Source organism: Propithecus coquereli, unplaced genomic scaffold, assembly GCF_000956105.1.
Source record: "Propithecus coquereli isolate 6110/MARCELLA unplaced genomic scaffold, Pcoq_1.0 Scaffold1, whole genome shotgun sequence".
Classification (NCBI taxonomy): Eukaryota; Metazoa; Chordata; class Mammalia; order Primates; family Indriidae; genus Propithecus; species Propithecus coquereli.
In genome coordinates, this window is record NW_012133857.1 from 11,745,206 (window position 1) to 11,758,555 (window position 13,350).

The 13,350-nt window shown below is 57.0% G+C and overlaps 1 protein-coding gene across 2 annotated transcripts in view; it reads right to left on the bottom strand.

Annotated features, from left to right (window-relative positions):
* The window catches only part of NCKIPSD (NCK interacting protein with SH3 domain), an 18,155-nt gene extending 5,231 nt beyond the window's left edge, over nt 1-12,924 (bottom strand). The window contains exons 1-13 of one of the 2 annotated variants that reach the window (XM_012637907.1): nt 12,633-12,924; nt 9,968-10,077; nt 9,552-9,756; nt 9,024-9,114; nt 8,278-8,768; nt 7,037-7,207; nt 6,773-6,859; nt 6,547-6,685; nt 6,350-6,430; nt 6,036-6,164; nt 5,858-5,950; nt 5,546-5,718; nt 2,201-3,091 (exon numbers count right to left, since the gene is read on the bottom strand). In XM_012637907.1, the coding sequence (XP_012493361.1) occupies nt 2,888-3,091; nt 5,546-5,718; nt 5,858-5,950; nt 6,036-6,164; nt 6,350-6,430; nt 6,547-6,685; nt 6,773-6,859; nt 7,037-7,207; nt 8,278-8,768; nt 9,024-9,114; nt 9,552-9,756; nt 9,968-10,077; nt 12,633-12,803 (2,145 nt within the window). In that variant the 5' untranslated portion in view covers nt 12,804-12,924 and the 3' untranslated portion in view covers nt 2,201-2,887. Of the gene's footprint in view, nt 1-2,200; nt 3,092-5,545; nt 5,719-5,857; nt 5,951-6,035; nt 6,165-6,349; nt 6,431-6,546; nt 6,686-6,772; nt 6,860-7,036; nt 7,208-8,277; nt 8,769-9,023; nt 9,136-9,551; nt 9,757-9,967; nt 10,078-12,632 lie in introns of those variants that run through there. The other variant, XM_012637898.1, reaches the window with a different exon arrangement.
* Between the last annotated feature and the right edge of the window lie 426 nt (nt 12,925-13,350).

Below are 13,350 nucleotides of genomic sequence, written 5' to 3' on the forward strand. Positions count from 1 at the left end.
AGTGATTAAATGGGTTTTGAGGACTGGTGACATTCTATTTCTTCACCTGGGTGCTGGTTGTGTTAGCATTTCACTGTTGTAATTCACTAAGCCATCCTCTTTGAATACTGTACTTTCCATAGTGTTATTCTTCCATAAAACCAAACAACAGGCTTGTCCTCATTTACTTGGAACCTCAGTCTGTATCTTTTGGGGACTGAGCAAATGGATGATCTTTACACCATCTATCACCCTGGGGTGGCCTTATGCACAAGCAGCTTGTAGTCCATGGCATGTTCCACAGACATGGCGCCAGCACCTTTAGGCACCCAGCTCTAGTGCCACTTCTGACCCAGCAATCAGCCCAAACTCCACTCACTGTCCCCCAAAATCTGAGTTTTTCTCAACCCCACCCAACCATTCCCTTTCTTTGAGGTGTTTCGTGCTCTCACTGCCCTTTCTCCTGCCTAGCCACACCTCACACCTACCATCCTTCCAAGCAGCCAGAGGTGTCTTCTCAGACAGTTCCCTCCCTGAGACGAATTCTCTGCCTAATCATAATCTGCCTTAGTGGTTGTAATTTTGTGTTGTGAGACCATCATCAGGGTGTTTGCTGACGGGGTCCTGGAGCCCTGCTTGCTGCCAGGACCCAGCATTTATGTAACTTTGTCAGCTGGTGCTTCTGCATTCCTTACCAACACATGCAAGGGCCCCATTGGACAACCCTGCAGAAGTGGGCAGGGGCTTCTGCCACGGGGCTATACTTTGTTTATTCTAGGTGTCAGCGCTGGGACAAAGGGCACAGCATAGCCTGCAGTTCCCAGGAGGTCGCTGTATGCATCATGACAAGGAACAGAACAAATCACAGAGGCTGTCAGTTCCCTGCCTCAGCTTCCTGGGACGTGTGCTTTTCACTGAATGACACTATCTCCTAAGAACAATGGTTCCCTGCCTTTAGCACCCCAATGAAAAAGGAGTTGTGACAGAAAGTCAGTGTCCTTGATTCTGGTTGTGAAAGGGAGGCAGAATGTCTCCAGGATGATTACCCGGGCTGTGCCCCACAGAGCTTTACTGGGGGCCAAACACTGTCAGCTCCTCCTCCGGTGCAGGGAGCCTGTGTGCTCAGCCTTCTGACAGGGTCCACGACGGAGAGGGGGCTCCCCACCAGACCCCATGCTTCACTCCCACCGACTTCCCATCACATGTGCCCGCCTCAGCTTCCTGAGAGCCTCTTTCCCGGGGCCCCCCACTTCTAGCCCTGGCCTCCCTGTGCTGCTTGCTGCATTATATTCTTGTTGGGAGAATAACAGCCCCCACCTTCAGCACCCCAATGAGAATGAAAAAGTCATAACCAGAAGCCACAGTGTCAATGATGTGTGGAATCACCTGATGAATGAGGAATTTTGGGCAAAAATTATAGGAAATGATGAAAACCACTCGAGCTGGGTGCAGTGGCATGTGCCTATATTCCCAGCTACTTGGGAGGCTGTGGCAGGAGGATTGCTTGAACCCAGGAGTTCAAGACCAGCCTGGGCAACACAGCAAGACCCTAGTCTCAAAATAAAAAATGAAACCACTTCTGACTGGTGTGGCGGGTTCCTGACTCTCCTCCCTCACTTATAGTGAGAGCCTCTTTGCTAACTTTGGAACCCATAAGGAGAATGAAGTTTCTGCCAAACTTTGGCCCCTAACTCTTCTAAAACAGTAGTGTAAACCCAACCCCATGCTTGTTAAGATATTTTCACCGTACCATAATTACCACATCTCTGCTGAGGTTGCAAAATGAGGGTATCTGGCTGGACCCAGGGACCAATGAGGGAGGGAAATAAGGCTAGACAGAGCCAGGTGTTCAGGGAGGCCAGGGCTGGAGGGTAGGGGCCTCCTTTGTTCGGCAACACCTCTGAAGGATGACAGGGCTTCAACAGAGGGGAGAAGGGTGGCATTTAAAGCAAAGAGCAAGATGTAAGTGAAGTCTGGAGGTACAGACCCCTGCAAGTGTACCATGAGGGGCATTGGGCTGTGGCTGGGGCCCAGGAGAAGTGGGGGCTCAGGGAAGAGAGGCTGGAACAGGGCTCAAAGGATCTTGAAGGCCAGGCCTGTCAGGGCCCATCACCTCCTCAGGCTGCAGAGGTCAGTGGAAGCCACAGCGATGGGGTCCTGAGACCTCAGCACTCCTGTCCATCCTCTCCCAGCACCCCCAGGATCATTCGGGGAAGCCTGATTCCAGACGCCTGTGATTTATTTCCAAAGGAGAGCTGCAGCACATAGGAAAATACACATGGCTTTTCAGTCTACATTTTTACAGAGAAAATAGATTCTGTCGTTGGCTTTCTCAGTGCCATCATCCTGTTCTGTAAGGCTCCAGGATGGATGGCCTGTCTCCAAGATCCCGCTTTCAAAGCAGCAGCTTGGCCAAGGCCTCTGGGCTGGGAGTGAGGGGCGGTGACCCCCGTGGGGGCAGGGGGAGCACATGAGCAGCACTCATTGCAAAGCTAAGGCAAAGAACAGAGCTGGTGGGAGATGCCTCCCTCACCCGAAGGACATGGCTTGCTGAGGCCCAGGACACAGACCAGGTGGGGTGGGGATGGGGGCTGTGGCCCAGCCTGGAGCAGCAGCAGGACTCCAAGTGTGCATGTGGCTATGGGGTGAAGTGGGGGCATGCTGAAGAGGCGGTCTATATGGGGATAGAGGGGCTTTAGCTTGCATATTCCCCCTGCCCCAGGACAGCTCCCAGACTGTGGTCCCCAATCCTATACTTGGCCCCTTACATAAGGTCTAATTAAGGTGGGGGGCCCTGCTCAAGTCCTTTATTCCACCTTACCCCCATCAGTGCAAAACGTTCTTAGGGCCAAGCCCTGAGTCCCCTGCATCCTGACTGGGGCTGCAGGGAAGGGAGGAAAGGAAGGTGCTAGCTGGGGGCCTCCCCTAGCACAGGGAATTCCTTGCACATCTCTCGAACAATCATGCGGTCCATCTGGCACTGGGGCGAGGCCTCCTCCTCGGCCAGGATGCGTCGCAATGTGGCCTGTAGGTCGGGCAGCCGGTGGCGGTGCTGTAGGTAGGGCGTGGAGCGGACCACGGCATGCATCAGGGAGAGGTACTCCATGCGCAGCTGTGGGAAGAGGAGGCCAGCTCAGGGACCCCAGGGAGGCACTGCAACTGCCACCAGACAGGGATAGGCCACTACCACCCATGGACCCCAGGGCTGTGGATCAGCTCATGCCACCTGGACATCAGAGCTGCAACCTCAGCACCCAGAATGTACCTGGCACAGAACTGGTCTTCAATAGTTGTTGATTAAATCAGTGCATGAATGGCTTATCCCAGTCACAGACAGTTCCCAAATGTGGCCTGCCCATCTGTCTGTCTGTCAGAAGCCCTCTGCTTCTTACCCTGTCCTCTGTCGCCCTGAAAGATCTTGTTCATACCCACAGCTTCAAATAGTGACCCACCCTCATACCTCTGGCTAGACCTCTCCTGTGAGTTCAAGGCGAGACTGTCCAACTGCCTGTCATCACCTGCATGTCTCAAACCTGCATATCTGCACTGTCAAACTCACAACCTGCACCACCCTCCCAAAGCTGAAGGCTTTCTCACACTCTTTATCTCCGTGAAGAATGCCGCTGTCAATCCAAAAGCACAGGTCTGAAGTGCGGGTCTCCTCTGATTCTTCTCTCCCTTACACTTCACATCCAAGCCATCTCCAACACCTGGCCTCACCTTCCACACGTGTCCTGAATCCACCCCCAACACCCCCTCCCCCAACCCTTACTTTCAGCACCTCTGGCTGAAGTTGTCCCAACAGCCCCTGTGACTCAACAGCCAAGCTCTTCCACATCCTCGATGAGGCCCCCAATCCACTGACCTGACCCCAACCCTTTTTCTTTGTCTCTCATTTCTCTCTTTACCTTTAACTAGAGGAATCAATATCGAAACCACCTTTAGGCAGCATCAGCCTGCTAAGTCCCGGCCCTGGCCATCACAGGCCAGTGTTGAGGCAGTAGACAAGTACAGAGCCGCGTATAGGTCTGAACTTCATTCCCCACCGCAAGCCTCGGATGGACACGTAGCACCGCAGGGACTCCCACTGCTGCTATCTGCTGTGTCCGCTCTCCTTTACAGCGCCATTGCCCACCTCCTCTCTGTCTGCCAAAGCTAAGCTGCCTGGTCAGCTAGGCTGGTGTTCCGTGGGGAAAATAGAAGCAATCTTTCAGAAACCTGCCTACCTTGCTCAGCACCCACATCCCACCTGTTCCCACCTGAATGAACTGCCCGGCTCCTGTCCGGGTGGCCTGGAGCCTCCCCTGCGGCCTCGCCTACTGGACTCCTGCAGTGGCTGCCGTCCCTAACACACCATCCACTTCTCTGTGCTTCCTAGACCATTCCCTCTGGCTCAGCACGGGCACCAGCATCTCCCGCCTTTAAAACGCTCTCCCTGACCCCCATCGTCTCACTCCAGCGACTCCCCATTTTTCTGCTCCTGTTCCTAGAAAATTCCTGAGCATTGTCTCCATTTACTGCTTCCAACTCCCCTCTCATTTCCACTCTCCAATAATTTCAAATTCTCTCAAACTCTCCATTCAGACTCTCTTCCCTCCACCCCACAGACACTGCCTGTCACTCACCATTGACCTCCATGTGGCAAATCCAGTGGCTAGTTCTCAGCCCTTGTCTTACTCCGGCTCCTAACAGTGTGGAGACGGCTGATCTCCTTCCTCCTCCACATACACCGCTCTGGGGCTCCTGCTCTTGCTTCTCCTCCTGGGTTTCTCCTTGCTTGTCCCAGCTGTGCCCAGAGCTGAAGCCATAGCTTCCTGCCTGTCCATCCATCTCACTCCCTAGGCAATCACACCGTCACAGGCTCCAACACATCTCTGCGCAGACAGCTCCAAAATGTCTCTCTAGTGCCCACTCGCCCCCACTGCCTCCCTGATGCCCCCAGTACCTGGCTGACTAGCAGATATCACCTCAACCTCGACATATTCAAAACACATCTCTATTTTTTTCCCCAAGAAGTTCTTCTCCTGGCCGTCCCCACATCAATGATCAGCACTTTAGCCACCTTGTCGCTAAAGATAAATCCAGCAACAAGCCCTGCCAGACCCACTTCCAGCACACTCTGAGGATGGCCTCTTTTCACCACTGTGCAGCCTCTGCCCGTCCCACCTGTGCCACCCGGCCCTCTGAGGTTGCTTCCTCACTGGCCAGCTTCCACTCTGCTTGCACAGTCTCAGTTCCACCTCGGATGCTCATCAGAGCACTGCCCCCTCCGCGAAGGGATCGAAACCTCCTGCTGCAGCCTCCAAGGCTTCGTACAAACTCCACCCTCTTTCCCCATCTTCCACCACTCCCTCCCCTCCAGCTTTCTCCAGACACCTGTCTCCACATCACCTCACGGCTGGCTCCTTCGGCTCTTGGCGCACCTGCCATGGTTTCTCAATGGTCTCCTACACTTAACTGGTTCCAGCAGTGGCCCTGTCCCCTCATCTCCACTCAGTGTCATGTCAATCCATTTTGTTTCAGCTTCCACACAGTGACCACCCCTGCTGCAGCCACCTCCAGGCACCTTGTCTCCAGGGGACAGGTCCGCGATGTGCCGCACAGTGATGTCAATGAGCGCCATCATGTCTGTGTGGTAGAAGATGGCAGCTGTGGTGGGGCTGCCGAACACGTCCTGCAGGAACTTGAGGATAGAGTGTGGCGGCTGCGGCTCATGTTTGAAGATGCGCACAGGGTCATCTAGGAGGCAGGGGTCATGGGTCAGGGCAGTCCTTGCAGGGGTCCCAGAGTCACCCCAGGGGGTTGCAGGAGTCATTGCAGGGGGTCATGGAGTCACAGGGCATCGAAGTGGTACCCGCGCAGATTCCTGTGCCCTCACCCCCTCTGTTCAGGAGCAATAGTAGCTTCTCAGAGAAGATCTTGACATTGGTATGTTTGCTCAGGGCGGCCATGATGACATTCTGGTCAGGGGCTGAGGAAGGACATGGGTGTAGACAAGGTGCTGAGCCTGCAGAGCCCCGTTTGGTCAGCCACCTCCCGGCCGGGCCCCACCCCACCTGGCAGGTGCAGGTTGAGAGCCAGAAGCAGGTTTACACAGAGGTCCGGCAGCTGCTCTGTGGTGTCCAAGGGCAGCCCATCCTCAACGATGCTCAGCAGGAACTGGGCGAAGGGTGTGCCCAGGTGTTCTGGGAGAGGGGCATACAGAAGTCTGTAGCCCTGTACCCTCCCTGCAACATCACTCGGCCTTCTTGGCTTTCTGTGAGCCTTGGGGACACCCTGTCCCTGACAGGCTATGCAGTCAGCAGGTCCCCAGGCCACAGGCCCTGGCTCCAGGACCCGTGGTCTGCTGGGCCATGAGATGCATTCTTACCGTAGTGTGCGTAGGGCACTGCCTCCCCCATGGAGAAGACCATGGCCAGGACAAGGGCAGAGTAACAGAGTTTCTGGTGGTCTGGGGGGACAAGGCAGGCAGTCAGAGCCCCTGAAGATAGCAGGAAACCCCAGCAGATGGCGGGAACCCCCTCCAGATGGCAGGAATCTCCACCACCCGGCTCCCCCCGGCCTCACCCTGTGTGTCCGTCTGCATGTCCCGTGCCAGCTCTACCGGCAGCACAGATGACACAAGTGTGGAGATGATGGCTGCATCCAGGCTGCACATGGCACCGAAGCACTTGAGGAGCAGCAGCCGCAGCGATGCTCGGTGCTCCTGGCAGGGGACCCTGCGTGCTCAGTGCCCAGAATCCCCACCCCTACCCTGTCCCTCTGTGCCCACTCCCCTCTGTCTTGCACACACCATTTGGTAATAGGCCACCAAGGCCAGGACAGACTCGAACTCATTTCTCTTGCACATTTTCTTGCAAACTTCAGGGTCTGCATCAGTCTGTAGGGAGGAAGAAATGTGAGAGTCACCCATGTGAGGCGAGCTGTGTGGCCACATGGGAGAGAGTTGAGTGCATGTGTGCAGAGGAGACTCCTAAGCATCAAGGGGGGAAGGTACAACGTGGGGGGGTCACTGTTCTACACGTTGGGGGATGCATATGGGCCCCCCACCACGCACCAGAATATGCAGCAGCTCCTCCAGGTAGCAGCGGATGACACCCTCGTCCTCATACAGGGCCCAGCTGCGCTGCTGGGCATCGTCCTTGTGCCGAGCCAGGTCTGCAAAGATCACCTCCAGCCTCTGCTGGTCATGGCAGACCTGCCCTGAGGGCAGGGCTGTGCTCAGGTCCTGGGGGGAGAGGCGAGGCACAGCTCAGCACACTTCCTGCCTTCACCATCTCCAGGAAGTCCCCAAGCCTGGAGAGTCCCACTCAAGTCCTACATGGCCCACACAGGGGAGGGGACTCAACCCCAGTCTTGATGACCTCCTGGGACAGGATTCTGCATGACACATGTCTGTGGGGGCTTTTCTAACAACTTTCCTATCATCCTAGATCTGGACAAACTGCCCCATGAAAACATGAACTCTGTCACTGCCTGAATATGATTCTCAGACCTTACCCTCCCATTCCACACAAAGTAGCTGCAGGCCTGTCATCTACCCACCTCCCACATATTCTTCAAACCCTGTTGACCAGGCACTGCTGTCATGCCCAGCACAGACAAGCCCATTAACCCACTGTCATTCCCCCACACCCCACCAGAATTGTAAGAGGGACCATGGAGCCCTAGGGAGGGACCTTTGGTCAATCTGGTCCCCATCGTGTAGACAGGCTCACTGCCCTCCCAATCCTGCTCCTGACCAGCGCTGCCCCAACCTTGGCAAAAGGACCCCACCCATCCCATGACGCCTACACACCTCACTTCCTCTTATCCAGGTCAGCCTTTAGGCCTCCATCATAGCTCTCCAAGCACCCATGCCTCTCCACTGCCAAGGCCAGTAGGGCACTGCCCTTACCCATGCCCTGTGTCTATTGCTTCTCTGCAGCCAGACAGAACTCTTGGCCACCCACATCTGGTCTCATCCATTACCTGCCCCAGGTCTCACCTCCTCCCGCACCACTTGCCCTCGCTCCCTGTATTCCAGCCATGCTGGCCTTGCTCTGCTTCACCCCAGGAGCCAAGCTCAGCCCTGCCTCACTGTCCTTGTCCAGGCTGCGCCTCTGCCTGGAATGCTATTCCTCCCTTCCTCCTGCAGCGATCAGCTCAAATGTCCCCAACACCCGGCACAATGAAAGCCCAGAGCTTGACAAATACCTGTCACGTACAGACTGGACAAATGTGTGAGGATGGGAACAGGGTGGGGTTAGCAGGGTGGCCTGAGGGTAGGGAGGCTCCTGGCTGTGCTGCCCACCTCACCTTGCCCTCCACCAGTGAGAGGAGGACCTGCTCCATGACAGGTGCACTGGCTGGCACAGAGGCCTGGATGTGACCCACCACGATGCCAATGGCCACACGGCATAATTCATGGCTCAGGCCGGTGTTTCTCCGCACAAGCTCCATCAGCTCTGCCCCAATGGTCCTTGGCACAGCTGTCTCAGCCACTGCCTTTTCCTCTGTTGTCCCCAGGCTCAGTGTATCCAGGGCCTCTAGGTCATCAGTGGCTGAGGTTGTGCCAACTGCCACTTCCTCTGCAGAGGGTTCAGGGGCTGGTTCCTTGGAGGGAGGGGGCTGGGCTTGGGACACAGTGGTGTGGGTGCTCCGGCGGGGCACAGGTGGGGGTGTGGGTGAGCAGCTGGAGCCCAGCTCAGATGGGCTGGAGTTGGTATAGAGCGTGTCCAGGGAGGTGCTGCTGACTGAAGAGCCGCTGGACATGGAACTACCCCCAGAAGGCATGGTGTTGCGGCCACCTGTGAGCAAAGAGTGGATGCTGTGCTGGGGCAGCCTCTGGAAGCCCCTACCCCTCCCAGCCCAGGGCCCCTGTCCCCCAGTACAGGGCCCAGTTCCTCTGCTAGGCTCTGTCTCCCACTACGCCCAGAGCCCCCAATTGCCCCAACATGGGGACCCTGTCTTCTCCCCAAGCCTCCAATTCCCTGATACGGGCAGGGCACCCATTCCAATCACAGGGCACCCTCACCTCAATTCCCTCAACCCTGCCTTCTTACCGCTCCCCGAGGCCACCAGGGCCTCTCGGTCTCTGCGTTTCACAGGTGGGGGAGGTGTGGCAGGTGCTGCCCGGCGAGGCTGTGGTGGGATCTGGGAAGATAGAAGTAGGATCTGGGGATCTGGGAGGATAGGCTGCCACCCCATATGGACTCCTTGAACCTCTGGATGAAGGTTTTTTTTTTTTTTTGGAGTCAGGGTCTCCCTCTGTCGCCTAGGCTAGAGTGCAGTAGAGTCATCATAGCCACTGCAACCTCAGACTCCTGGGCTCAAGCGATTTTCCTGCCTCAGCCTCCCAAGTAGCTGGGACTACAATTATGCACCACCACACCCAGCTAATTTTTCTATTTTTTGTACAGACAGGGTCTCGCTATATTGCTCAGAATGGTCTCAAACTCCTGGGCTCAACGAATCCTCTTGCCTCACTTTTCCAAAGTGCTAGGACTATAGGCGTGAGCCCCAGTGCCTGGCCTGGACGAAGCCTTTAAGCCCTACCCATCTCCCTTCTCCAGGATGCCCTCACCATGTACCTGGTAGAGGCTTCCATCTGCACCAAGATGCTCAGAACTGGGCAGGCTGTGCTGCCGCTCGAACCCAGCTCGACACACTCCATTGGGCTGCCTGGCAGCAGCAGCATCCAGATGGTGGTCACTGGTGGATGGGGTCATTGCTGCAGCACTGGAGGCTGAGGGGCCTCTGCGAGACAGGGTCTCTTTCCGGTGGTGGATTAACTTCCTGATGGAGGGACAGGGAAACCATTGGGGAGTGTACTTCACAGTTCCCAAAGTCCTCATATGCTCCCTGTGGGATGCTGGGACCCCACAGCCCCATAGACCCCTCACATCCCCATCTCCCCCATCCGCTCCCCACATCTCTAGCACTCACTGAAGGACCCCACTCCACCATGCTCACTGGGAGGTGCCACTCCACCTCCCACTGCACTTACTGGAGAACTCCTCGCTGTTCCAGGCTGTACTTGCCACCATCCTGCATAGCTGTGTTGTGCACAGCCTCAATGGCCCGGTCAATGGCCTGGAGGACATCCTGTTCCAGGCCCTGGAGAGGGGGAGGGGGCAGAGTTAGACCTGGGGGCCAAGTGGAGGTGCTCAGCCCAGATCTAGCCCAGCCCAGATGGAACCGAGGGCAAAGGACTACTACAGCTAAAGCCTGGAATGCTAGACACGAGCACAGAAAGTTGAACTACAATACGGAATGGGGTTCTCAAGCTGCATCACTCAGGGAGCTAAGGCACAGGGTGGCCCCCATGCTGCCACTTTACATATTTGAGACCCCACTCGGGATTTTACCCCACAGGGAGGCTCTTGGCTAAGATGTTTCTGAAAGCCAGGGGACAAAAACAAAACAAAGCCAAGGGACCCCCAGCTTGTGGCCAGAAGCACACACTTAGTCTATCCCTAGTCTTGGCTCAAAGCCCAGGTTGACATGCCAAGCAGGACGCCTCCAGCGTCTGGAATCCTTAATAAATGACTCTGGATCTTGCTGATCCTTCACAAAACCAAGGTCATACTCCAGAACAGCCCTGTCCTCTGCAGACCCTGGGAGGCAAAAATGGGCCAAAGGGACCTCCCCTCCCCATCCCTGCTGCCAGCCCTCATGCCTTCAAGGTGTCTCGGTAAGCTCCCAGACCTGCCCTGGGAAGCAGTTCTATGTTTTAAGGATGGACACGAGAGAGGGGCCTGGCCCCTACTCCAGGCTCTGGGTGCCATGCCCAGCAACCCAGGGTCCAGTCTACCTGCCTGGCTGGCATGGGATGGGGGTGTGGGGTAGCAGCAGTGGGACGAGCCACGTCACCCTTCCCCTGGCACACATGGTCCATCAGGTGACACAGGAGCCTCAGAGCTGAGGTGAACTCACTCCGGATTGAGTTTGAGAGGGATACAGAGGTGGGCGCAGAGGTCAGCAAAGCCCTCCAGGTGGTATGGGGTGTGCCAGAGTGCAGGAAGACAGAAACAGAGAGGAAGACAGAAAGAGAACCACACACACACAGAATAAGAAAGACATGGAGAGAGGAGCTCAGAGAGGAATGGGGAGGCAGGCAGAGGGAGACAACGTAGAGAGAAACCGAAAGCCTCAGCCTCAGAGTGGGAGAGAGTCGGAAGAAGAAAGAAAACACACACAGGTGGAGACTCGGAACAACACAGACAGAGAAACGCAGTCAGGGAAACCGAGTGAGATACGCAGAAAGAAACTGAGAGACAGTGACACAGAAGATGGTAGCCTCTCTGGCCTCCCCAAACACCCTGCCCCGCTGGTCCTGGCTGGGGCAGGGGACTCAGGCCTGTGACCTATGCCCAGTAGGGGAAGAGATAGGACTTTCCCCAGGCCTTCAATGAGACCCCATTCCCAAAGAGGCTGGGTCTGACACATCACTCCAGACCCAGCAGCCTGGTGTCCAGGGCCCCCCACTCTTACCCTAGGCACTCCTAGATGGAATCAGGCTGAGAGTCAGTGAGGAAGCCCCTAGGGCTCAGGGCCCATTCCCTTTGCTAAGACCAGATGACATGTCCAAATTTATCCTGTTATTTCTGTCCTGAACCAGGCTGGAACAGGATGTTTCTAAAAGCTGGGGACTAGGATGGGGTGGGGGTGTCAGGCACAGGCCAGGCGGCTCTGGGCCCTCCTTCCTGCTATGGTCAGAATAGATCAGCTGGAGACACCACGCCCCAGCCCCTGCAGCAGGGCTACTCTCAGGGAAACAGGAACTGGGACTGCAGCCTTCTCTAGAAGGAAATGGGGCCATGGTCAGACCAGGGGAAGCCATGAGGAGGACTAACTTCCTCACAATGGAAGCAGCCCCCACTCCAGGCTCAGGACAAGGAGGGATGGAGCTCCCCCACTTTCAAAGGAAGTAAGAGGAAGGAAGTCTGAAAAGTCAGGACCTGAGGCCTGGGGAGTAAAGGGAGCAGTGCCAGGGAGTGTCAGCAGGAGCTGGGGTCCTTGGTTCAAATAGGGTTGGGGGAGTCTTCGGAAGAGCTTAGAGGGTGGATGAGTACAGGACAGTGAATGACACTAAGGTCCCAGGGCTTGGGTGTCACCTAGGGATGGCGGTATTTATGGCTGCAGGGTCCAAGTGGGGGGTTGAGGACCTGGAGGATGTTTGGGGAAACAGGTGGTGTCCAAGGTGGCCCGGGTTTCAGTGGTGGAGGCGGTGGCTCCAACTGGGGGCCTGAGGGAGAGGCGAGAATGTGGAATATTAGGGATCTAGGGAAGGGGCATGTTAAGGGGTCTCAAGGATTTGGGTGACTGGCCAGAATTTAGGGCTGGAGCCTCAGGGTGCTCTTAAATTCTATTCAGATGGAGGTTTTAATACTGAATAGTCTGGGGTCCCAAGGAGTCCTACTTCTAGAGTTAGGCTTTTCGTAGATCTGGGTAGGCTGTCAAGGGCATGGTCTTTTTTGCGGGATGCTGGCTCTTGGGGTCTCAGTCCCTATGGGCCTAGGGTCTCAGGGTCAGGTTCTCAAACTCCCTGTCTGCTAGAGGTCCTGGCCTCGGGTCCCGGGGAGTCTCGGGTCCTTAGGCTAGTTCTGCCGGCTTGTGAAGGGGTCCACCGCCAGGGGCCGCGGAGGCCGGGCCGAGAGGGACACACTCACCTGCAGGCGGCGCAGGTAGGCGGGCGGCACGTAGCCGGTCTCACCACTGCGCGCCCGCGCCGCCAGCCACCAATGCGCGCTGCTGCGCTCCAGCACCAGGAAGGTCTCGCCCGCGGCGAACGCCAGCGCGTTGGGCTCCGCCGAGCGGAACGCGTACAGCGCGCGGTACATGGGGACGGGCCAGGCCGGGCCGGTGCAGGGTAGGCGGCAGGGGGCTGCGGAGCCAGAACGCCAGGCCGCGAACTCCGCGCAGCCCTCGCCCCGCCCCGTGACACACCACGCGTGCGCACGCACGCCCGCTGAAGCCCCGCCCCGGAGTGTGTCGGCCCACGCATGGGGCGCGCTGCGCACCCACGCAGCCCTGAGAGACGGGGGGGCGGGCCTGCAGGGCCAGCCGCCCCCTCTGGCCCGGAACTCTGCGACTCTGGGCTCCTTACCCCAGCCTCGGCTTTCCCCGCCCAGCCCTTTCCTCGCTCAAGTTTGAGAGCTGCGGCCTGTCCTACCTCCAGGGGAACGCGCGCTCCAGTCGTAGCCCGTGCGCCCCCGACGCCCCTGGGGAGTGGGTTCCGGCCTACTAACAATAAGGACGGCGACCCGGGATGCCGCTCTCATTGTTGGATCCCGCTGGTCCAACACTTGGAAGCCCCAGCAGAGGCCAGGTCTCCTTGGCGTGTGTAGGTTTCACGACACCTCTTCGTTAAGTCCCTGCCCCGGTACT